The sequence below is a fragment of the Littorina saxatilis genome, linkage group LG7, assembly GCF_037325665.1.
Source record: "Littorina saxatilis isolate snail1 linkage group LG7, US_GU_Lsax_2.0, whole genome shotgun sequence".
NCBI lineage: Eukaryota > Metazoa > Mollusca > Gastropoda > Littorinimorpha > Littorinidae > Littorina > Littorina saxatilis.
The window spans coordinates 4,869,591-4,896,512 of record NC_090251.1 but is presented as its reverse complement, the minus strand read 5'-3'; the positions used below and the strand labels follow the sequence as shown (position 1 = coordinate 4,896,512).

The window sequence follows — 26,922 nt, the reverse complement described above, 5'->3', positions numbered from 1 at the left end:
ATCTGATCACAAACCTTTACCCGTTTTTGCTGCATGATTGCAATCTTCATGTTTTTATGTTCCTTTGTGTAAAACGTGAAGCAGACATTTTTATCTAAGTTATTTTCTGCCATCCAATACATGTTTAAAAAAACTTTTGTGTTATGACTTTGCTGTGATGCAGTGTGTTTGTTCCTGAGAGAGAGAGAGAGAGAGAGAGAGAGAGAGAGAGAGAGAGAGAGAGAGAGAGAGAGAGAGAGAGAGAGAGAGAGCAGGGGCGGACGGGGGGGGGGCACAGGGGGCACGTGCCCCCCCCCCCCCCCCGCCCGAAAAAAAAAAAAAAGAAGAAAAAAAAAAAGATTTTTCTATGCTGATTCTATGACCATTTCTAAGTTCAAATGGCACCAGATGGCACCATTTTGCTTCTTTGGGCCAAAACATTTTTCGGGGGGGCATGCCCCCGGACACCCCTAGCAAATTCGGGCGCTTCGCGCCCATCACATTCACTTTCGATTCAAAGTGCCCCTCCCCCCTTACAAAGCAACTGATCCGCCCCTGGAGAGAGAGAGAGAGAGAGAGAGTCAGAGAGAGAGAGGCATCAACACTAACACATTAAGTACTGACATGACAGTTTATTTGACCAAAGAAAACATTGATGCCATATGAGAATCAAACAAATGAAATGCACACATACAATATGAATAATAAGACCAAATAATACTGTACTCTAGTACGAACAAAGACAATACAAATCAAAATATTTGACGTTTCCACCCTAGGGTCTTCCCCGGGAAAACAGAATGCAAAACTTTGCAGGTAAAAGAAGCCGATACAACAGAAAGAAAACTGCACATGTGACAATTACTCTTCTTCTTTTATCTGCTTTGTTTGGGGTTCTGTTTACCAGAGGAAGACCCTAGAGTGGAAACATGGAACACAGCGTTGTATGGTCTTGGTTGACAAGCGAGTACAGTATTTGTTGGTCTTTTTATTTCACGCTCTCACACGCAGTCACCTTAAAAGTTCTTTCACACACAGTCATACAAGCAAACTTGCACGCCACGATACGCTGTCAAAGCATTATTATGCTTACTGATGAAAGTGCAAAACATGTCACAGTGCATTCAGACACTCACTACCTCAGTGTTCACCCCTACTACCAGTGCAGTGCACCAGTGTACTTGCCTCAATTCAGCTTTGTATAGCACGCAACAAAAATTGAGACAAAATTTGCACTCTGACGTTATCCAAGTGCCATGTAAGGCGGTACACTGAGCGTGGAGAATGTGCACTGGATTTCATGGGACTATAGGGATTGAAGAGAACGGAGGGGAGGGGGGATTGGAATGTTCATCATACAATAGTTCATATGCACAAAATGTTCATGGGCGTACACAAGACTATATCTCACACACATGCTATCACAGAAGTCAGATTAAATCATGAAAATACAGACAGGCAAACAACTCATTACAACAAACAACAAAAGGATCAAAACAAATCAGACTACACTGTGCAGGAGGTGAACAAAGTCTTCTCAATTAACACTTAATTGAAATACGAGTTGCAAATATAGGTTCCTCTGTCACACACAGAAAGGCGTGATTTTCACGGAATAAAGAAAACACTTAAGATCAGGTTTACACAACAAAATGTCTCAGCTTTTCTTGTTACCTCAAAAAGTCATTTGTCTATCTGGTGGGATGTGTATTTGAATACACCCTTTCGGAGTCTCAGGCAAGAGCAAATCTCGCGTTGCGAGAAAATCCGCGCATTGCATGCTGGGATTGCAAATTGTACCAAACACGAGGTCTTCAGAAGAGGTACATTGCCGATTGCGTTCAAGTTTTCCCTCGTAAGCTCTTATCTCTTTGATATTTCTGTGGTTTTTGTCCCACGATAGTTTCATGATTTAAGCGGAATGGATCTCGAGTGTGTTTGGTACAACGGAGCGCCCCCTGCCGCCAAAAATGTGGCTAGCCGCGCATGCGCACTCGAAACTCCGAAGGGGTGTATTACAGCAAGTTAATCCTAGGGATATAACTAGGAAAAGTTGTCTTATTTTTGCCAGATGATGCACAAAAATATCATTCTAAATTGGTGTCAATAAAGTAGAAACTAGTTCAGTGCGGACGTGTGAAAAATGGAGATCCCAAGCAAGTAACCTACAACAGGACCGGTGACACAACCATAAATGACACAGGTGGGTGTAAAATTAGGAATGACAGGAAGAGTGCACTGCATGAAAAACAAAATCACTCAACACAAATGGTACACTTGGGTCATTGTCCCACATTGCTCGATCAAGAAAGTAGAACAATAATGTTGAAACATTCCTTTCTGCCCACACTGCAAGTGTAGCTTTCAATATCACACCTACGTGACTTGTACTGTATACTCATTCTCTCAAATTGTCGCATTCACGTCAAATTTTGAAATGACTTCTAAACAATGTACAGATCAAGCGTAAACAGCGGACATTTACCACAATAAATAAGCCAGGTGCACATTGAGCTGTTTATGATAATGATATAGATTACAGGTATTCACAAAAGGAGAGTTGATAAAACGATTGCACAACAGTTGAAGGACAATTACAAAAAAACCCAAATACTCTTGTTCTTAACAGTCTGTCCTGAAAGCAGCTAATGATTTTCTGCTCAAATATAACCATCAAGGTAATGCCAATACCTACTACTTTAGCCTCAGCAAAATGTGCATGGTGTTTTTAAACTAAAGGTTGAGTAACTGTCTTCACATAAGCACAGAATTGTTTAACTGGTAAGCATTAAAACACAAAGAGGCTTGATATTTTCCTGACATCAGCATGGATACTATGCCAACAAAATATTACCTTTTGCTTCAACAGAATCCGCTCAATACTCTATTGAGTCCTCAAGGTGTACAGCCAAAAGAGGTAACGATTAAAATAACACAGGCCATGACTTGTGCCATGAATCTCTTTTCTGTACTGATAAACAGAACCCTAAAAATTATACTTTTCACATAAATAACAACAACAAAAATCCAGTTTCCAATTTTGTTTTTGTTTGAAAATGTACTGAGAAGTCCGATAAAAAAAAGCTTGTATGGAATTGAGGTACAGAATGTGTGTGTGTGTGTGTGTGTGTGTGTGTGTGTGTGTGTGTGTGTGTGTGTGTGTGTGTGTGTGTGTGTGTGTGTGTGTGTGTGTGTGTGTGTATCAGGACAGCAACATTGCGTGAAGTGTGAGGACAGTCCCTCCCTGAGGTGTGAGCACATGGTGGTTAGTGCAGCGGTCAGTAGGTCTCTCTGTTGGACACGTTGATCACATCGCTCGGTCTGCAACACACACAGTACAGTACACGTTACTGACCAGTGGTCAATACCTACACAAATCATACACCATTCCACTGGGTTTTCTCATACAGTCAAATCAAATCAAATTTTACATTGTGGCACCAGCTTTTTTTGAACCAGCCCTTGCCGGAGGTAGAAAGAGAAAGTTCTACTTAATATATTGTATCTTCCGAAATAAATGCATGAGGAACTCAAAAAGTGACCTCAAACTATTAAAACTCTGGGTTCAAGTTTCAACGTAGACAATTTCTACTGATTTAAAAAACCAAACAAAACAGGGCAGGGGTAATTATAAACAAAAACTTAATCGAGATGCAAAATAAACTGTATTGTAAATAAAGACTTTTAAAATGGTACTTCGCATGATAAACTTAATACAAGAATAGTAAAGTGCGAACACAAACTTAGCAAATCTTCCTCTGAATATAACTTCTAACATATAGTCTATCTTAGTTACTATTCACTAATTTAAAATTACACTGAAATCAATCAAACCTGGTGTCAGATATTTACGGATTGTCGCTAATATCTCAGAACAGTAGTCAAACATTCTGCGCTGTTTATGTCAAACATAAGTTTTGTGTGAAAACTGCTGTACTTTAGTTGTACATGCACTGATGTAATTTCACTGCAGTTTATGTTTTAGAACTTATGAAATTAACACAAGAGATGAACATTACTAAACAGAATCATTAAGTTAACATATCAGAACAAAAACAACCAAAAGAGAGATGTTCTTAGATGCAATTTAGAGTAGCATGACCAGCCTACAATTAGATTTGCGCAAAAATGACAGCGCTTGAAAAGCTACCTTACAACTCAATTCTGACAACGCAGTTTCCGATAATGTATCATAAAATTGCACCAAAAAAAAAGCCTCTGGCAGTAGAGTTTAAAAATGAAGAGAAAATAAGCCAACTAAAAAAAACAAAAGCTGATAAAAGATTAATCAAAAACAAAGAAAACATCTTCACGAAGGCAAACCACAGCAGTTTGTTGCAGAAAAAAAGCAGTAAGTTTTCTAAAGGGAAAAAAGCAGTAGGTTTTCTATAGCTGTGCAGCTTACAAGAGAGTTTGGCAGTGTTGGAAAGTTTAACCCCTTGACTGCTGGAAGAATAAAAGTTACAAAAATCGTAACTAACAAAGTAAAACAAAAACACAACTGAGAAAATGGTCTTCAGGGGAGGCAATAATCTTGCTGCAATTCAAAGGACAATATACAGCGATTGTTCTCCTTGTCTGAGTATTGACATTTTCATGGTAACAAAAAACCTATCTGATACGACAGCAGGAGTCAATGTGTTTGGTGTAGACAGAGCTAGAAAGTGAGCATGGTGTGGTGTATTTGGCCAGAAGTGTGTAGAGGACCAATATGTGTCAACATAGACTGTCAGCTCTGCAGTACATGTTTTGCCATGCAACCTCTTCACAACAGCTGCTGGCGTCTGTCTGTACGTGGGACCCAAAATGAATGTCAGGGTTTTATTGGTTGGTGAAGAGTTGTGTCCCTTAATCATGCCAGCTGGAAACAACCGCCAACACATTTGTTCCATTGGATAATTTTTACTTCTAGAAAAAAAAACCCCCAGAATTATTGCACTGACAAGAAATCAACAAAAAAACTTAATAAAGAAAAATAACTGATACATTGAAAAAAAATCCTGTTTAATATGAAAACAAAACTGCAACACACACAGAGACAAATAAACACACATAAACACTGTGGCAGTCACACACACAAATAAACACACGCACACACACACACACACACACACACACAAATAAACACACATAAACACTATGCGGCAGTCACACACACAAATAAACACACACACACAGACAAATAAACACACATAAACACTATGCTGCAGTCACACACACAAATAAACACACACACACACACACACACAAATAAACACACACACACACAAATAAACACACATAAACACTATGCGGCAGTCACACACACACAGACAAATAAACACACACACAGACAAATAAACACACATAAACACTATTCTGCAGTCATACACACAAATAAACACACACACACACACACACAAATAAACACACACACACACACACAAATAAACACACATAAACACTATGCGGCAGTCACACACACACAGACAAATAAACACACACACACACAAATAAACACACACACACAGACAAATAAACACACATAAACACTATGCTGCAGTCACACACACAAATAAACACACACACACACAAATAAACACACACACACACAAATAAACACACACACAAATAAACACTATGCGGCAGTCACACACACACACAGACAAATAAACACACACACACACAAATAAACACACATAAACACTATGCGGCAGTCACACACACACAGACAAATAAACACACACACGCACAAATAAACACACATAAACACTATGCGGCAGTCCACACACACACACACACAATAAAAACAAAACAAACGTGAATCAACAAGGATGGGGGGAGGGAATTTATGTAACGGATGTTAAGTGTGTATCGGTATAGTACTCCAATCGACTCAGGGTGCATGTGATCTGGAACTCAGCAACACCAATTCACTGTTAATACCGTTCAGATAAATCACTGACCAAGAAAAAAGTTAGAGAACACCAAACCAATTCCTTACGCTCAAAATGCACCGCGATGATGAATCACTGCCCAAGCAAATACAGTTGTCAATTAATTATAATTCACAAATGTATGCACTATTTTTATTTTATCAGAATAGAGTTTCAAAATATGGCACCCTATAGTACGTAAACATGTACATATTTTTTATTTATACTTTGAGGCAACTTTTAATGAATGAGAGAATATATATTCCACATTTTGGGAAACATTTTGGGAAACATTTAGTTTTGATAAATTTTTCAAAACGAATAATTGAAATAATTAATTTGAATGTTCAAAGAAAGGAGATTGGAGGGGGGGTTCAAATTAACAGCCAAAGAAAATCTTGGAATAAATGGAATCAAAAATGCAATACATCTGCACACTTTCACAGCACAGAACTATGCATACAAACTTTCACATACACACACATACATATCATATGCACACACTACACTCTTTTTTTTTGGGGGGGGGGGGGGGGCAGTCTACATAGATAAAATTGAGTTGGAATGACAAGTACTGGCTGCACTAACACATATGCTATTTAAAGTGTAATATTTCTGCAGATCAGCTTGAGGAAGCAAAACCAAAACAAACAAAAAATAAAAATAATGCAATGAGAAAAGCCAAGTAAGCACAGAATAGCTGTAATATTTGAGGAAAATGAACAGCAAAACTTTTTCTCTACAGATTCTGATACCTAGACAAGATGAAAGATCAAACCAAACCATATGGAATAAAAGCTAGAGACCAACCAGCACCCTGAAGAAGCATTACCCATGACATGCTTTGATATAGTTGAGCAGAATTTAGACAAAGTAACCTGTACTCATGCCCTTTAAAGTGTTTGCTCATTGGAAGCACCCAGGTCTCGTTCACTATGCAGGGGTAGTGGTTGAAGCAAGGGGCTTAGGGTCACAATTCAACCACTCAGACCATGTACCAATCAGTTTTCTTTTAGCATCAACCAGGAACAATAGACTCTTATCAAGGCAAACTGAATGAGAGTCGTTTATCAAAACCACAACGAGAGATGAAAATAAAATGAAAAGTGCAGAAGAGCTGCCAAGAAAAGAGTCTGAAGCCAGTTTGCATTGTGCGGCCATGACACCTTGTGCCCTCGGTCTTACCTGTTACCACGCCTGCTGTCTGAGGCCCCAAAACAAAAGGAACCAAACAAAGTGAGCCACAAACACCAAACCAATCAATCACCTTACACTACAGTGCATGGCATAGTTGATGCATGTCTCTGTGAGTGTGTCAAACCACGAATAGTCGATACAAATAAAGACAGTACGTTGCATGTCACAGTTAGTTCTGTGAAAAGGGAAAACGGAAAGCTTGACAGTGCCCGTACGAAACTATAAGAAATTGGACCCAATTTCATATAAGATTCTTATAAGAGTCTTGTATGACAATTTCATATAGATGTGGCTTATAGGTATTTTAAATGCAAATGAGGTAAATTCTTATAAGAAACTTATATGAATCATATATGAACCTATAACCTGAGCTCATATAGGTCTCTTATATGAATCTAATATTCTCTTATAAGAAAGCAAAAGGTCTCTTATATGAAATGTTCATATATGAGACTTATAAGAATCTTATATGAAACCTACATCTCCCTTGTAGGATTCTTATATGTCTCATATATGATATTTATATGTCTCATACTAGACACACGACCTTGACCTACATTTGTGTTTACAAGGGAAATAACACCTGCTTAACCCAATTTAACTGTCTTGACTTTGAATTATAATGAATCCAACTGCAAAATACCTTTTGGTTCAGTATATATACATATCTTTACTGAAGTTGTGTTTATTTTGAGGGCAAAAACAAACAGATCTCTAAATCACTGGTCACAAGAAGAGGAGTAAGACATGCATTGTCCTCTTCAAATCCAATACTTTGAAACTTGAAATTATGAACAAGAAACAACAAACAAGTTACAGCCACAAATAATTTTCTTGAATATGCACAGCTGTCACAGTTTCTTGTTGCTTGAACCAAAGTAGTGCTGGTAAACATGATTTGATCACCTGATGCAGAACCAGAACTGTAAAGTAAAACAAATAATGGAGGGAAATTCTGGATTTTGAATAAAAACACAAACCTGTCAGTGTCAAGCTGTTGGGTTGGTTGGGCTGCCAGCCACCCACAAACATCAGCATGACATAAACATTCTCTTCACATAATCATACATCAAGTCCAATTATTTCTGTAAGAACTTTGCATTTTAGTCCTGCTCTTTCACTGATTTTCTGCTAAACATCCTCACAGAGCTGCTGTCACAAAGATGGCCGTTCAGTCAGGGGGAGATAATGCTCAAGGCAAACCATCCACTTCCTGTTCATATATGAAACATATATGAAAGCCAGTATTGCCAGTAATTCAGCATTGTCCAATATTTTTTCTAAGTCCTGAATTCTCCTATGCAGAAACTAAGTGATGATTCATATAAGAGTCATATAAGATTCATATAAGAAACATATAAGAGAACTATAGGTTTCTGGAAGTGCAGGTTCTCATATATGATTCATATATGATTCTTATATGAATTGGGGTCTTTTTCATATAGGAGACTTATAAGAAACCTATTCCTACAACTGACATACATAGCTTTTTACTTGTCATATATGAAACTTATATGTTTCTTATAAGAAACTTATAGGTTTCTTATATGTCTCTTATATGTTCATATATGTTCATTTCGTACGGGTGATCTGTGAATTGTGAAAAACGCTGTGGAGCACACACAGTTGTTGATGATCCCAATGCCGATGTTGTGTGCAGTGACTCCATCGTGTTAGCAGTACTGTTGCATACTGTTGTTATCATGCATGGACACAAATACTCTCAAATTTACGGCAACCCCATTCTCTTGGAACATTGTATGTTGCACACACTACTGTGTGACTGTTGGATGCATTTTCATGGCACCATATATAGGCATTGCTGTTACTATTTCAATAAATGACTAATTTTTAGGGGGTCATTGGCAGATTTTCTACAATGAAAGTAATTTTCATAGGATCAAGTACACATCTACTCCCATCGGCGTATTTGATTGTCATAATGTTTATTAATTAAAGCACTTCCACAGGAAAATGCTAGATTTCCTTTTTTTTATCGGAACAATGTCAGAATGTCTGCGTTTGAATCTGTGATAAGGAATCTGTTCAGGCTGCAATGCTCAACAGACAATCTTCATTTCAAATTACTGAATACATTACAATAGAATACGGTGAGCCTGTGAAATTACTTCTTTTCTTTCCTGTTGTGTAGAATCTGGCAAGAGAAAAACAACAACAAGGAAACCAAAGACAGAAACTGAGGAGAACGTGGGGAAAAAAGAACTCATAAGAAACCGTTTCTTATGAGTTCTTTTCCCCCCACATTCTCACTTTCAAACGTATAGAAATGCCACAACCCTAGCAAAGGACGGAAACTGAATAGGTAATTTGAACCCATCACCCAAGCACAGAAAGGAAAGAATAATCTGAAGCCCCGGTACAGTCACAACTTGATTTAAGGGAATCCTAGGACTACTGGCTTTGAGTACAAATCAAGACTGGAAGTTGAATTTGCAAAATGGATGGCTTTAACCAAAAACTGACAAGCAGCTTGCAGCAAAAATATAAAAACAAAAATAAAATGAAATAAAGCAATCGCACCCAGAAGCACCCAAAAATCCACATGTATCATATATATATATAATCTGAAGCTTCCTTTAAACTGCGATTCAAAAAGCAATTGCTCAAAAAAGTAGCAAAACTTGCTGACGCTATCAAACCTGACGCAAAGAATAAAATAAAAAAAATGAAAGCAATATCTTTTAGCGTTGTATGCTGGCAGCGATGCAAACCAAAAGGTGAAAATACCGTGGAGTGTGACTACTTGTACCAGTGGGTCAACTTCATACTGTGGGGCCTTAAACAATTCCAGCTCTGCAAACACCAATAGCGCTTTACAGTCAAACCCCCCTTTTAAGACCCCCCAAATTAAGACTTCCTCCTTTTAAGACACAGTTTTCTCAGACTTTCTGTTCATAACCTCTGTACAGTTACCCAAATTTTAAGACTCCCTCCTTTTTAAGACCTGATTTTCTCAGATTTTTTAAGGTCTTAAAAGGGAGGTTCGGCTGTACTTAAATCATTGGATTTATGTCACAGGTTCCTTTAACCAGTATTTGTGAATGACTGTGATCAAAACTGAACAACTTAAGTTTGCCTTTGATAGGTGTATGACTGTATTTACAATACTATGAACAACTTAAGTTTGCCTTTGATATATATATACATGACTGTTACAACTTAAGTTTGCCTTTAATTGGAAAAGGACTTTATTTCTCAGCGCTAAGCCTCAAACCAGTGGGGAGAACTGAACACAATACAAAACGACTAGCAGTGATCATGATACAGTCTAGACGACAAAACAAAACCTGCTGGGAAGCAAACGCACGATACGACCACGAAACAAACAACGCATGGCCATCAGTTAAACTATTATAAAAGCAGAAAAACAATGCACCTGGTAAAAAAGTCAACCAGAAAAACCAAAGTAAAAGAACTTTCTTCGGCTATTATTTTTTCTCTGTTAATATTTCCATTGATGTTTATACAATACCTTAGTAAAATTCTCACTAATTCTTCTTTATTTATTTACGCTTATGAACTTCGTACAAACTCTTTCGCGCGTCTAACTCTTCTCTGTTCATTTTTCCGTTTACGATTACGAACTTTGTTCAAATGTCTCAGCTAGTTGGGTTATGCCCTGCCATGGCACTGAAAGGGTGATGTCTGTGACAACATGCGTTGTGTTACATGGGCTGTGGGTGCGCTGTACGAGAGTGTTACAGGGGAGAGAGAGAAAAGCCAGTAGCCCAAGGGGGAAAGTCAGGAGAAGGTCAAGCCTTGTACTGCCCACACTGTGTTGTACACACCTGTCTCCTGGTGCCTGCAAGCCAGAGTCACACATTGCACACCTCACCATCAACACCATGGTCAATAAGACAGTCACACATTGCACACCTCACCATCAACACCATGGTCAATAAGACAGTCACACATTGCACACACCTCATCATCAACACCATGGTCAATAAGACATTTCTGTACACTTGTAGTGGAACACCCGACATCCCCCCCCCCCCCCCCCCCCACCGCTTTCAACACCACCCCAAAATCTTAAAAAATGAGGTCTTTACCCCTTGACTGATGGAAGAATTAAGTTTAAACATTTTAATTTAAAATCTCCTTGTCGATCGCCTTTACATCAAATCATAAAATTCAAGGTAAAATGTGAGAGAAAATGGTCTCTAGGGGAGGAAATCCTCTTGCTCCTCTTCAAAGGGCAATATATACTGCGGTTGTTTCCCTTGTCCGAGGATTTTCTTTCTTCTCACCATCAGACATATTGTGGCAGTGAAGGAGTTAAAATGGAGCTAAATTTACAAACATCACGATGAAAATTTGAAAAGAAAAAGTCAAGGTCTTAACAAGAAGGGCAAAGCCCATACGACTCACATGCTTTACACATTTTTCCTACCAAAATACATGTGACCTTAACCCAAGGTCAAGGTCATCCAAGGTCATGCAACACAAAGCTGTTAATTCAAGACATAGGAAGTACAATGGTGCTTATTGGCTCTTTCTACCATGAGATATGGTCACTTTTAGTGGTTCACTACCTTATTTTGGTCACATTTCATAAGGGTCAAAATGACCTTGACCTTGATCACATGTGACCGAATGTGTCTCATGATGAAAGCATAACATGTGCCCCACATAATTTTTAAGTTTGAAACAGTTATCTTCCATAGTTCAGGGTCAAGGTCACTTCAAAATATGTATACAATCCAACTTTGAAGAGCTCCTGTGACCTTGACCTTGAAGCAAGGTAAACCAAACTGGTATCAAAAGATGGGGCTTACTTTGCCCTATATATCATATATAGGTGAGGTATTGAATCTCAAAAACTTCAGAGAAAATGGGAAAAATATGAAAAATAGCTGTTTTTTAGGCAACATTTATGGCCCCTGCGACCTTGACCTTGAAGCAAGGTCAAGATGCTATGTATGTTTTTTGGGGCCTTGTCATCATACACCATCTTGCCAAATTTGGTACTGATAGACTGAATAGTGTCCAAGAAATATCCAACGTTAAAGTTTTCCGGACGGACGGACGGACGTCCGGACGTCCGGACGTCCGGACGTCCGACGGACGGACGGACGGACGACTCGGGTGAGTACATAGACTCACTTTTGCTTCGCATGTGAGTCAAAAAGGGGGAGGGAGGGGGGGATTTTAAATTAGGACAAGAAGGAGGGTGATGGTGTGTCAGGTGGGGGTTGGGTCTCAAAATGGGGGTTCCACTGTATCAACAATGTGATATGGACGGGTATCAACAATGTGATATGGACGGGTATCAACATGCACAGATGTCATCAATGTGATACATGGATGATCAATTAGTGACACATATTTACAAAACAACGCTGCCAACACTTATATGTTACAAGAGATCAAGTGATGATGTGCAATCAATATAATATTAATGACAACAGTGTAAGAACCTCTGCCCCAAAAATATACACATTGCCAGTCAATACAGCAGCTACAAAGAAAGACACCGAGTATGGTACGAATGTAACATAATTCTAAGCAGAACAAAATCTGCAAAAAGAATCTGTGCTACTGCTAGGTTGTGTGTTTATCCTTGGCATCGATGCCAGTCCCACAAATCCCCAGCTAAAAGAGAGTCTTGTAAACAGGGAAGTGAAGCAGCTGCAGTGACGTGTAAAGCTGCCACAAATCTGTGAAGTGTAATATCTGTCATGTTGAGCCAAGCCAATCAGTAGTCTGAACAGTCTCCAGGCTACAACAGCAACAGGAGACAATGTAGGCAGGAGACCAACAGATTTGGACATAAACTGGTACACATACTGGGTGTGTGGGGGGTAGGGTGGGGGTGGTGTGGGAGAAAGGGATAGATAAAGAAGCAAGGATCAAACATGTTAAGTGAATGAGGGCAGGTAGCCACACTCATCACCTTCCCGAGGGAAGGGGAGGGGAGGGGAGGGAGGGGAGGGGAGGGGGGGGGGGGGGGAGGAGTGAAGGAAGAGGGGACAGGGAAGGAGCCTACATAGAAAGAGCTAGATAAAGCAAGGATCAAACATGTGAAGTGACTGAGGTCGGGTAGCCACACTCATCACCTATGAGTTTGACAGGACTCGGTCTCTGCCCAGGGGCAGGTCACTGGGGTCGCCCTCCATGCTGGTCACAAAGTTAGTTACCCTGTGGAACACCAACACACTCACACAATAGGTGGCCACAACAACACACCATTTATTGCCAGTTACTAGCCCATAACCACAATGATGACACTGTAAGTCAAAGCAAACGGCTCCAAGAAATGAAGCGCATGGCCCCTGGTGAAATATTGTTGAGCAAAGTATGTACAACACGAGGCATGATACCCTCTCCAAAGCCATTGTGCATGGCACCATAGAAGGAGGATGCAGACGCTTGAGGCAACAGAAGAGCTGGTCCAAAAGGTGACAGAATGGACACAGATGAGCTTTGCTGTCAACGGCTCCCAACACGACAGCCTGGAGAAGGGTTTCTGCTTCTTCTGCCCTCACAGTCACCCGACAACTGTCCCAGTCAAGGGACTGATGATGATGATGATGATGATGAAAGTCTAGTCAGGGGACTGATGATGATGAAAGTCTAGTCAGGGGACTGATGATGATGATGATGAAAGTCTAGTCAGGGGACTGATGATGATGATGATGATGATGATGAAAGTCTAGTCAGGGGACTGATGATGATGATGATGATGATGAAAGTCTAGTCAGGGGACTGATGATGATGATGATGATGATGATGAAAGTCTAGTCAGGGGACTGATGATGATGATGATGATGATGAAAGTCTAGTCAGGGGACTGATGATGATGATGATGATGATGATGAAAGTCTAGTCAGGGGACTGATGATGATGATGATGATGATGATGATGATGAAAGTCTAGTCAGGGGACTGATGATGATGATGATGATGAAAGTCTAGTCAGGGGACTGATGATGATGATGATGATGATGATGAACGTCTAGTCAGGGGACTGATGATGATGATGATGATGAAAGTCTAGTCAGGGGACTGATGATGATGATGATGATGAAAGTCTAGTCAGGGGACTGATGATGATGATGATGATGATGAAAGTCTAGTCAGGGGACTGATGATGATGATGATGATGATGAAAGTCTAGTCAGGGGACTGATGATGATGATGATGATGATGAAAGTCTAGTCAGGGGATTGATGATGATGATGGAAGTTAACAGCCAACATGACTTTCTACGCAAACAACTGGTAACCAGCTCTGCCAGTGAACAGTTGTACTTCCAATGAAGAGGACAGTGATGACAGTGTAACACGTGACACATCAACAGCTCACAGACAGCACCTGTACCGACCTCTTTGCCCACTGGTGATCAAAGATTTCGCAGATGACAAAACTTTTAAACGGACTGACACAGTGCTGAAAAACAGAAAAATGACACATAAATTTGACACTACAGTGGAAAGCCCCCTCCCCTCTTGAGGCTCCCCAATTCAAGACTTCTTTCCTTTACCTCCATTTCCACACTCCCTCCTTTTGAAGACCTGAGTTTGTCAAATTGTTGGAGGTCTTAAAAGGGGGTTCCACTGTAACCGTCAACATGTCTACTCACACTGAAGAGGACAATGATGACAGTGACACGTCAAGACACAACAGACATGACAAGCACGCACCTCTTGCCCCACTTGAGGTGGATGACGAGGAAGACGACCCCGAGGACGATGCAGAGACTGCCCACCACCAGGTAGGCGATGCCCAGGAAGGGGTTCTTGCCCCCCAGCCACGACGTCGTCGTCAGGATGATGCTCTTGGTTCCCTCAAACGCTGTCACCGGGTAATCTGCGACACAGTACAATACAGCTGTCACCGGGTAATCTGCGACACAGTACAATACAGCTGTCACCGGGTAATCTGCGACACAGTACAATACAGCTGTCACCGGGTAATCTGCGACACAGTACAATACAGCTGTCACCGAGTAATCTGCGACACAGTACAATACAGCTGTCACCGGGTAATCTGCGACACAGGACAATACAGCTGTCACCAGGTAATCTGCGACACAGGACAATACAGCTGTCACCGGGTAATCTGCGACACAGTACAATACAGCTGTCACCGGGTAATCTGCGACACAGTACAATACAGCTGTCACCGGGTAATCTGCGACACAGTACAATACAGCTGTCACCGGGTAATCTGCGACACAGGACAATACAGCTGTCACCGGGTAATCTGCGACACCGGACAATACAGCTGTCACCAGGTAATCTGCGACACCGGACAATACAGCTGTCACCGGGTAATCTGCGACACAGTACAATACAGCTGTCACCGGGTAATCTGCGACACAGTACATTACAGCTGTCACCAGGTAATCTGCGACACAGGACAATACAGCTGTCACCGGGTAATCTGCGACACAGTACAATACAGCTGTCACCGGGTAATCTGCGACACAGTACAATACAGCTGTCACCGAGTAATCTGCGACACAGTACAATACAGCTGTCACCGGGTAATCTGCGACACAGTACAATACAGCTGTCACCGGGTAATCTGCGACACCGGACAATACAGCTGTCACCGGGTAATCTGCGACACCGGACAATACAGCTGTCACCGGGTAATCTGCGACACAGTACAATACAGCTGTCACCGGGTAATCTGCGACACCGGACAATACAGCTGTCACCGGGTAATCTGCGACACAGTACAATACAGCTGTCACCGGGTAATCTGCGACACAGTACAATACAGCTGTCACCGGGTAATCTGCGACACAGGACAATACAGCTGTCACCGGGTAATCTGCGACACCGGACAATACAGCTGTCACCAGGTAATCTGCGACACCGGACAATACAGCTGTCACCGGGTAATCTGCGACACAGTACAATACAGCTGTCACCGGGTAATCTGCGACACAGTACAATACAGCTGTCACCGGGTAATCTGCGACACAGTACAATACAGCTGTCACCAGGTAATCTGCGACACAGTACAATACAGCTGTCACCAGGTAATCTGCGACACCGGACAATACAGCTGTCACCGGGTAATCTGCGACACAGTACAATACAGCTGTCACCAGGTAATCTGCGACACAGTACAATACAGCTGTCACCGGGTAATCTGCGACACAGTACAATACAGCTGTCACCAGGTAATCTGCGACACAGTACAATACAGCTGTCACCGGGTAATCTGCGACACAGTACAATACAGCTGTCACCAGGTAATCTGCGACACAGTACAATACAGCTGTCACCGGGTAATCTGCGACACAGTACAATACAGCTGTCACCAGGTAATCTGCGACACAGGACAATACAGCTGTCACCGTGTAATCTGCGACACAGGACAATACAGCTGTCACCGGGTAATCTGCGACACAGTACAATACAGCTGTCACCGGGTAATCTGCGACACAGTACAATACAGCTGTCACCGAGTAATCTGCGACACAGTACAATACAGCTGTCACCAGGTAATCTGCGACACAGTACAATACAGCTGTCACCGGGTAATCTGCGACACAGTACAATACAGCTGTCACCAGGTAATCTGCGACACAGTACAATACAGCTGTCACCGGGTAATCTGCGACACAGTACAATACAGCTGTCACCGGGTAATCTGCGACACAGCACGATACAGCTGTCACCAGGTAATCTGCGACACAGTACAATACAGCTGTCACAGGGTAATCTGCGACACAGTACAATACAGCTGTCACCGGGTAATCTGCGACACAGGACAATACAGCTGTCACCGGGTAATCTGCGACACAGTACAATACAGCTGTCACCGGGTAATCTGCGACACAGTACAATACAGCTGTCACCGGGTAATCTGCGACACAGTACAATACAGCTGTCACCGGGTAATCTGCGACACAGGACAATACAGCTGTCACCGGGTAATCTGCGACACAGTACAATACAGCTGTCACCGGGTAATCTGCGACACAGTACAATACAGCTGTCTTACTTGACAGGCGCTGTGGCCTAGTGGATAAGACCCCAGGGTTCCTGCAGGGCAGAGCTGATACAATTCAATGAGTTTTCAAGGACATTTCCAGGACCAAATAAATGCTTTTCAAGGACATGATTTTCCCCAAATTAATGCAAAGCACCAAGCTTACCTTCAGTTTTTCAAGTCTGCAAACAATTAGTCATTCCGTAGTTGTTTCCCTTGCCAACTTCCGGGAAGGGAAGCAACTACGGGTGACTAGTAATAGTTAGTTCGTCTGCTTTCGTTTTCACTCGATCTTTTATTCTCCCAAAATGTGTGTACTGTATTTGACGAAAAAAAAGGGGGTTGCATTTTTTTTTAAATAAGACAAGCTGCTGACAAAATGTATAGGCAACAATTTGGAAAAATCAATTACTTTTCAATTACTATTTAACAAAACTCTATTTTCAAGCACTTTTCAAGGCCTGGAAAAGGTTTTCCAATTTTCAAGGAGTTTTGCAGGGTTCAAGGACTCTGTACGAACCCTGAGACGCTGGCCACATATGCGGAAGGTTGATTGATCAAATAAGGGTGGAGATTTTTCCAATCTTTCAGGTCACCTTTTGTGCAGACCTGCTTGTGGCTTATCCTTCTTCCTATGTCAGACCTGTTTACCCCTAAAACATTGCATGTGTATTTTCTGGGAGCAAAATGAGGCAAATGTGTAGTTTTGTAATTGAATGTGTAGAATTTCTCATCGACCTATCACAACAACAAGAACAATGATTGCTACTTTTTACCACATGTATTGATTGACTGACGGAAAAATGGGAATTGCAGACAGTGCAATGAGCATGATGTTTTCCTTTCCGCGAAGACAAGGCATGGGTAGTCCTGATGATATTTTGGCAGAAAGACTTGGTTCGGCGCATTGCTCGTCTTTTTCTTTTTGGTCGGTGGCCTTTCGGAGTCATTTTCTTCACAGTTCTCATCTTCACTTTCGTGTGCTCTGCGTTCAGCCATTGGGTCGAAACGCCCGCATGGTTTGGCAGTAACGCTTTCAGTTGTGCCCGGCATTTGCTTGGAGAAGCCTATTCGGCATTAACAAGCTACAACGCAACGCCCGTGGGCGCTTTACGCGCTGCACGCAGCAAACGACTGCTGGCCGAAAACATGGATTGGAAAATGGATCGGTCAAGGGAGATGAAGAAAATTACGGATTGTGATATGCGTAGCCGAAACAATACCGTTTGCGTGCAGGGACGGGGCGGTGTGAGAGCACAACGGGACAAAGAACAGGTGTAAAGTCGAAAAAAAAAAGAATTTTTTTTTTTTTTTATAATTTTTTTTTTATAAATACCGTTTGCGTAGAAAACGACAGACTTGCGTAGTTGCGTAGTATATTATTCAAATTCGTAGTTTACTACGCTCAATGTGTAGTGTAAACAGGTCTGCTATGTACACGCACACACACCACCAAGTCTGCATGGGAAAAAAAAAAAAAATCAAAATCCACGTCAGAGTTCAGTTCAGTAATAGAAACACAAAAATACCAAGCATATGGTTGCCTAGATAGTAGTGGGGAGGGTGGCGAGGGTGGAGGGAGGGAGTAACTTTCCTTGTAAAGTCTGCAAAATGGGAATGCTGTTCTTTTTAATTGCTTTGGAAGGATTCGAAAAAAAGTTCTAGGGTCAGGAGAAAAAAATCGGTTCGAGAGGAAAAAATCGGGTCAGTCGAGAAATTGGAAACAAGGAAATTATTTGTGTGTGTGGCCTTATAGTCATACTCACGATAGGAGATGGTGACTTGATAATCTCCCTTGGGCAGGCCGTTGGAGAAGGTGGTCCCGTTGTGGTTGATGCGGCGATACAGCTTGCGGAAGGTGGGCAGGGCGGAGGTACGCATCCACACGATCAGATCCTCGTTCTTGTAGCCATTGTTGCTTTCTTCGGTCAGCGACAGATTCCACACCGGGATCTTCCAGTTGGGTGGCTTGGTGTATGTGGATTTCTGCCAGTCTGCAATATGACGTGTGACATACAGGTAAGGTCACTTCATGTCAATCACAAACACATTATCATTTTTCCACACACATTGGTACAATGGTAGCAAATCACATTATCCTATCACAATAGCCAACTTACACAATACCCCGCTTGGATAGCTCTCCGGTGCGAAAGATAAGGAAGGTTCACTTCCCTGCGCGGGCACATTTTTTGCTCTTAAGAGTTATCGTTCCTTCCATACACTACAATCACTGATCTAAACAATGGCTACCGAACAGCAGAATTTTCATGCGATTGCAAGTACCAAAGTTGCAAAAATACCTCAAAGAAAAGAAAAAAAATATATTCAGGATACAAGAAACCGGAGCTGATAAAGTTATTAAACAGACAACGGAGTACCGGGATGGCATGTCATTTTGACGTCGAAGAGAATTCAGCCATCGCTTCACAAGCGCTGGTGTTCTCTGGCTTGTGTTAACAAAGACTCGATCGCCTTTCCTTTGTGTACGGGCCATGCTTGGGTACTTTTAACGAACTTTAGGATTATTCTTGCGGCTAACATTGCTGCAGCCCACTGCTGCACAGTGCAAATTCACCATTTTCAAGGCGAAGTGTCTGCACTGAAACGCAACCTCTCACAGAGCTATCAAAACATGCCCGCAGTTTGAGGCAGATCTTGCAAGGTATTGCAGATTTATCGCGCGACTTCGCGGCGCTGGCCGATAGGGCAAGTCGCCTATTCAAGCTTGTGACAAATACATGCCGCAAGGCAACAAAATACATTGATTATCTGTGCAGAAAAAAGACAGATTCAATGGAAGCTATTCCAGGCAAGGGACGAGCCGCAGGATGGGACCCTGTGGCCATTACTCGCACCCCCTGCAGATTTATCAACAAATAAAGGGCAACCGTGACTGTTATTCTGAGCGGTAAAAACATAGGGCATTGAAATGTCTTCCCTTCTTTTTGCTTCCTGGGTCTGGAGTTTGCATACCCTGCAAGGAAAAGTACTCTTAACACTAGTAATAGATCTATGTACAGAAACAGTAACTGTGAAATGGAAGGCAATCCAAACCAAAGCTAACAGCCAACAAACAAGCAAGTCCAACTGACCGCTGGGGTTGCCGAACTTGACGTTCTTGTCGGACACCCATGCGATTCCTGTGTTGAGCAGACCCACTGCCTCGTTAGGTGACCCCTGGTACACCAGCGCGAACGTGTCTGAAAAGTAATCAAACACAATACAATCAAGCACTGAATAAGCCATGATCAAAATAACACTGCCTACCGTGGAACTCCACTTTCAGGACAGAAGAGTGTCAAGTTTTAAAAACCTCAACATTAAGTTTTATGATGATGTCCATGTGTCTACACGAACATTGCATGTCCTTGTCAGATCAATCAGCCTTAATGAAAGAAAATCGCCTATGATGACACCCCCCTCTTATGACAGAACCTCAACATTAAGCTTTACGTTGACAGCCGTTCGTCCATACGATTATTGCTCATTCCTATGACTCACCGATTACTCAGGTGAGCTAAACAAATGTACATCCTGTTGTCAGTTACCCACTGTGGAAAACATTGTGCAAACATTTCCCTCAATACAGTGGAATCCCCCTTTTATCCCCCCCCCCCCCCCCCCCCCCCATTTAAGTCTTCCCCCCTTTAAAAACCTCACTTTTACAGACTTTCTGTAAACCTGAGTAAATTTACCCTGAAAAAAGGCGATTCTCTCAGACTTTCTGTTTAAAACCTGAGTAAATTTAGCCTGAAAAAAGCCGATTCTCTCAGACTTTCTGTTTAAAACCTGAGTAAATTTAGCCTGAAAAAAGCCGATTCTCTCAGACTTTCTGTTTAAAACCTGAGTAAATTTAGCCTGAAAAAAGCCGATTCTCTCAGACTTTCTGTTTAAAACCTGAGTAAATTTAGCCTGAAAAAAGCCGATTCTCTCAGACTTTAGTAGGTCTCAGAATGGGAGTTCCACTGTACTTGTCTCCTGAAGACAGCTCTGGTCACTGACCTTCACATTTGCCAATAAGAATATTTGAGCAACGCAAAAGAATCTTATAATAGCAATACACAATCATCTCTGAAGTGAGATCCCCCCCAAAACACCTCTTTCCAGATAGACAAAGCAAGACTAATCATTAAAATGACTCTTGGCAATAATGGTTGATATTTACTTGTAGATAATGCACTTGTGGCAATATACAATCATCTCTGAAACCCCCCCCCCCCCCCCCCCCCCCCTGCCAGACAAAGCAAGACTTACCATTGAAGAGACTGTTGGCAATGGCGCCGCAAGGGGCAATACCCATGGTGGTTCCATTATCGGAGACAGTCTTGTAGGGGTCACAGTCATCGTTGAGGTCACTGTATGAGATGACGTCACCGTGGAGCTGATTGTCATCACGGGAACGCACGTAGCGGCGGTGGTTCTGGTAAAAGTTGGTCAGTCCATAGTACATGTACACTGAGCCCTGCACAGAGAAAAGTTGAAAACATTATAGAATGAAACCCCTGTTGAAAGACCAAAACAATCGGGAAAAAATCAGGTCTTAAAGGCACAGTGCTCCTCCCGTAAACCATCACAGATACGGTCAGGCTTTTACACATAGTGCGCCTCCCGTAAACCATCACAGATACGGTCAGGCTTTTACACACAGTGCGCCTCCCGTAAACCATCACAGATACTGTCAGGCTTTTACACACAGTACAAACACCCTTTCATTTAAACACTCACCGATTGAGAACATCCTGGGTGCCCTCCGTAAAGAGCGAACAATTTTCAAAGAATTCATTTTTGCGTGGTTTATCTTACCCCTGAGCCATTGTGAACCCGTGGGATCCCGTTTCCCTTTTTCACAATGTAGTCGTCAGTTAGTCATTTGAATTCGACTCAATGTGAGCTTATCTACAATAGCACGTTTTTATGCACGAAACAAACGGCTGTGGTTCACAAGAACTCTAGCGATGGGTTTTGACTGTTGAGAGGAACGGCGATATGCATAAACCGTCGTCTGCTTTGACCCTTGCGTGACCCTGCTTCCGGGCTTTTCTTTTTTATATTTAGTCAAGTTTTGACTAAATATTTTAACATCGAGGGGGAATCGAAACGAAGGCCGTGGTGTATGTGCATGTGACGTGTGCGTGTGTGTCTGTGTGTGTGTGTAGAGCGATTCAGACTAAACTACTGGACCGATCTTTATGAAATTTGACATGAGAGTTCCTGGGTATGAAATCCCCGAACGTTTTTTTCATTTTTTTGATAAATGTCTTTGATGACGTCATATCCGGCTTTTCGTGAAAGTTGAGGCGGCACTGTCACGCCCTCATTTTTCAACCAAATTGGTTGAAATTTTGGTCAAGTAATCTTCGACGAAGCCCGGACTTCGGTACTGCATTTCAGCTTGGTGGCTTAAAAATTAATTAATGACTTTGGTCATTAAAAATCTGAAAATTGTAAAAAAAAATAAAAATTTAGAAAACGATCCAAATTTACGTTTATCTTATTCTCCATCATTTGCTGATTCCAAAAACATATAAATATGTTATATTCGGATTAAAAACAAGCTCTGAAAATTAAATATATAAAAATTATTATTAAAATTAAATTGTCCAAATCAATTTAAAAACACTTTCATCTTATTCCTTGTCGGTTCCTGATTCCAAAAACATATAGATATGATATGTTTGGATTAAAAACACGCTCAGAAAGTTAAAACAAAGAGAGGTACAGAAAAGCGTGCTATCCTTCTTAGCGCAACTACTACCCCGCTCTTCTTGTCAATTTCACTGCCTTTGCCATGAGCGGTGGACTGACGATGCTACGAGTATACGGTCTTGCTGAAAAATGGCATTGCGTTCAGTTTCATTCTGTGAGTTCGACAGCTACTTGACTAAATATTGTATTTTCGCCTTACGCGACTTGTTCAAACTTTCGAATTGTACTGATCTTGTCTTGATGAAAAAATGTAAGAATGTTTGTGTAACAAGCTGTCAATTTATTATTTAGATTTTAAGTTAGGTCTAGCGCAAAAACGCACCACGGTCCAAAAACATTCTGATAATCATCGATCCACCGCTATTGCCAGTTTACATCGATAGATTCGAATGAGACCCGAAGGGAAGTAACTCACTTTTGACCTGATTTCAGGATGGGTCCAAAAAGTGTTCGAGACAATCTGCAAAATTAATTCTTTAAACATTGCTCGCTCTTTACGTAGGGCACCTAGGATGTTCCCGTTTGGTGAGCGTTCAAATGGAAGGGTGTTTGTACTGTGTGTAAAAGCCTGACAGTATCTGTGATGGTTTACGGGAGGCTTACTGTCCGGGCGTGATTTCCGGTATTAAATATTCATAACAGCCGTCCAGCCTGCACCAAAACGAGGCGCCATTGTTGTAGAGGACCAAGTCCACGAAAATAAATTCTTTGAACATTTCTCACGCTCGACAGAAAGCAGCCAGGATGTTCCCGTTCGGTGAGCGTTCAAATGGAAGTATGCTTGTACTGTATGTAGACGCTCGGGGAGCTCTGTGATGGTTTACGGGAGGCTTACTGTGCCTTTAAAAAGGAGGGTATTTTAAAATGGGGGTTAAGTTACACAGGTTCTAAACGGAAATTCTGACAAAACAAGGTCTTAACAAGAAGGGCAAAGCCCATACGACTCACATGCTTTACACATTTTTCCTACCAAAATACATGTGACCTTGACCCAAGGTCAAGGTCATCCAAGGTCATGCAACACAAAGCTGTTAATTCAAGACATAGGAAGTACAATGGTGCTTATTGGCTCTTTCTACCATGAGATATGGTCACTTTTAGTGGTTCACTACCTTATTTTGGTCACATTTCATAAAGGTCAAAGTGACCTTGACCTTGATCATATGTGACCAAATGTGTCTCATGATGAAAGCATAACATGTGCCCCACATAATTTTTAAGTTTGAAACAGTTATCTTCCATAGTTCAGGGTCAAGGTCACTTCAAAATATGTATACAATCCAACTTTGAAGAGCTCCTGTGACCTTGAAGCAAGGTAAACCAAACTGATATCAAAAGATGGGGCTTACTTTGCCCTATATATCATATATAGGTGAGGTATTGAATCTCAAAAACTTCAGAGAAAATTGGAAAAATGTGAAAAATAGCTGTTTTTTAGGCAACATTTATGGCCCCTGCGGCCTTGACCTTGAAGCAAGGTCAAGATGCTATGTATGTTTTTTGGGGCCTTGTCATCATACACCATCCTGCCAAATTTGGTACTGATAGACTGAATAGTGTCCAAGAAATATCCAACGTTAAAGTTTTCCGGACGGACGGACGGACGGACGGACGACTCGGGTGAGTACATAGACTCACTTTTGCTTCGCATGTGAGTCAAAAAGGGAGTGAATTGTAAATATAATTTATATTAAAGGCCGAGGTCCAACAGGCCAAAATACCCATGGGTATAGGCGGAGCCTATTTTCAGTGACCGACAGGTCTCAAGTTACCTAGTCTGGTGAATGCAGTGGCCAAGGCATTCCGCTTGATTAAACAAGCCAACAGCAGACTGCATACCTCTCCTTGGTGTGTGTGCCTTTCTTGTGAACCTCTGTAAATTCCCGTTATGTGTGTGTGTGTGTGTGTGTGTGTGTGTGTGTGTGTGTGTGTGTGTAGGGCTAGTGTGTGTGTATGTGTGTGTGGTATTTACCTTTAAGCCCAAGACGAAAACGGTTTTTTTCAAATGGATATGTTCCACTTTAAAAAAAAGAAGTAATATAAACCAAACTAACATTTGAAAAGTGCAGACTATCTTTGAAATGATTTATTAATTACAGAACGATCATTGAAAGTGCTCAGGCAGATTAGCCAGTGGTGTCATGTAGCAGCCATGGCGGCTGCAATGGCGCGGAGTGACCGGAACTTTGGGGTCAGGCAACATCTGGTAAACGTTGTGTTGCGGGTGTGTGTTGCCGAAAAGGAATGAGCGGTGCGTGGACATTATCTTTCTCGTGTCTTTAGCTCCACCCAGTCCCCCACGACTGACAGCCGTTTGATTTTGAATTCAAATTTGGTGAGTGAATTTTTTTTCTGAAAGTACGTTATCCAGGACTTATTATACACACTTTTTGGGGAGCATGTGTGGTGTACACCTTGAAATGTTTGCCTGACAAAATTGTGCTTTTGAGTTTGGCATAGACAGAGTATTTTTGAAAATAATATTTCAAGTGAGAGCTCGTTTCCTGAAAAGGGTTGGACATTAGACTGAAGTGCCACGCGCCGCTCTGCTTTTATACCCAACCCTCACCCTTTAAGAGTATTAAATCGCGGGGTCTTAAAAAGGGGGTTCCATTGTATAGATATTTTTCTTATTCTTGAGGTGGAGGTAAAACTGGTTTACAGAACAATGATCTAGCACAACTACTGGTCCAAAACGACTCGTGAAAAAAGCGTTAGACTTGCTGACACAACTGGTTGGGGGTGGGTGAAGGAAAGAGAGGGTGGGCAGTGTGTTGGTCGTACCGTGAAATCTTCATCCAGCGTCAGAGTGACCACACAGGTGCATGTCTCGCCCGTCTGACTGGTGTTCTGAAAAAACTCAGCGCACGTGCCGCTTGTCGTGCTGCTGTTACAGTGTGTGTAGTCGTACACCAGCTCCTTGATCTGTCACACATGATGTTTGAAATGACGCACAATGAACACATGCAAACCGTTGAACACACACACTGACAGAGTACTTTTTAAACTGTAAAACTAAATTACAACATTTTGGCTTCTAATGGTAATGCCACTTTTATCATTCTGCTTGTTTAAAGCAAACATTTTTCCTTGGCCTAAATAAAACAAAGAAACAGGGACAATCAAGAACTCATCTTTCTGCATTGTTTTTGTCCTTGACTCTTCTTTTTAATTTTAAAGACTTTTGTGTTCAGCTGGTAGCTTTTGCTGATTCATTTTGCTGAGTGACACCCCCCCCCCCCCCCCCCCCCCCCGGCTGGCGTAAACAAAAGGTTTTTTTAGGTACACCTCTGCTGACAAGTGACAGTGACACACAAACAAGACTGACAAATTAGATGATTAAATTAAAAAAAAGCAGATTTGCAACATTTCAACGTAAACAGAAAGGCAGCCATTGGGCGTTGAGATCTCACATTGTTGGAGGTGACCAGGAGAGCGACACCCAGCGGGATGAAGGCTATGCCGATGGCAAAGAGAGCCGGCAACACTGTGTTTGCCGTCAGGATGGGTTGCCATGCTGGCAACTTCTGCTGCTTGAACTTGGTGTCTGCATGAAAAAAAAATCCACTTTTAAAACTTCATGCTGAAAAAAACCAATACTTTTTTTCCTCTTAACTGTGGATAACAAAAAGTATGAATGCAAATTTATACAACTAGGCTACCAGTACCAGGTAAAATGATGAACTCTCCCTCATTTCTCTTCTAAACGGGCCACAATACAACTTCTAGTCCACTAGTAGTAATACTATAGAACGTTTCTTTCACTCCTTATTCATTGTGATTCGTATACAATTACAAGTACAACTGTCTGTATGATGTTTTGCTATTTTTGTTGAACATAACAATGTCATTTGAATTTTGACTAGTGTACACAGAGCCCAGACATTTTTTTGTTTTTTTAACAAATAACATGGTTCATTTATCTCGTTGATGTTTAATGCCAAGCTAGCACTAGTACTAATGCTGTAAAACGTGTAATGGTCACTACTATATTACTAACATTAACAAGTATAGATCTAGAACTGGTAGTAGAACTAGTAGCACTAGCAGTAGTCAGACCATTGACGGTTTTGACCTCATAGTCATAAGTCATACTCTTGTTTGTTTAGTCACAGTAGACAATGAACGCTCTGGTCATTCGTGAGTTA

At 41.6% G+C, this 26,922-nt stretch overlaps 1 protein-coding gene across 7 annotated transcripts in view; it reads right to left on the bottom strand.

Annotated features, from left to right (window-relative positions):
• Positions 1 to 596: 596 nt before the first annotated feature.
• Positions 597 to 26,922, bottom strand: part of LOC138970521 (cell cycle control protein 50A-like) — a 26,866-nt gene continuing 540 nt past the window's right edge. The window contains exons 2-10 of one of the 7 annotated variants that reach the window (XM_070342981.1): positions 26,188 to 26,321; positions 25,559 to 25,699; positions 21,323 to 21,530; positions 20,161 to 20,268; positions 18,832 to 19,059; positions 14,758 to 14,923; positions 10,901 to 10,914; positions 9,840 to 9,905; positions 597 to 3,300 (exon numbers count right to left, since the gene is read on the bottom strand). In XM_070342981.1, coding sequence (XP_070199082.1) covers positions 3,287 to 3,300; positions 9,840 to 9,905; positions 10,901 to 10,914; positions 14,758 to 14,923; positions 18,832 to 19,059; positions 20,161 to 20,268; positions 21,323 to 21,530; positions 25,559 to 25,699; positions 26,188 to 26,321 — 1,079 coding nt within the window. In that variant the 3' untranslated portion in view covers positions 597 to 3,286. Of the gene's footprint in view, positions 3,301 to 7,079; positions 7,099 to 9,839; positions 9,906 to 10,900; positions 10,915 to 13,171; positions 13,254 to 14,757; positions 14,924 to 18,831; positions 19,060 to 20,160; positions 20,269 to 21,322; positions 21,531 to 25,558; positions 25,700 to 26,187; positions 26,322 to 26,922 lie in introns of all 7 variants that reach the window. The other 6 variants (XM_070342984.1, XR_011456977.1, XM_070342982.1 and 3 more) reach the window with 6 other exon arrangements.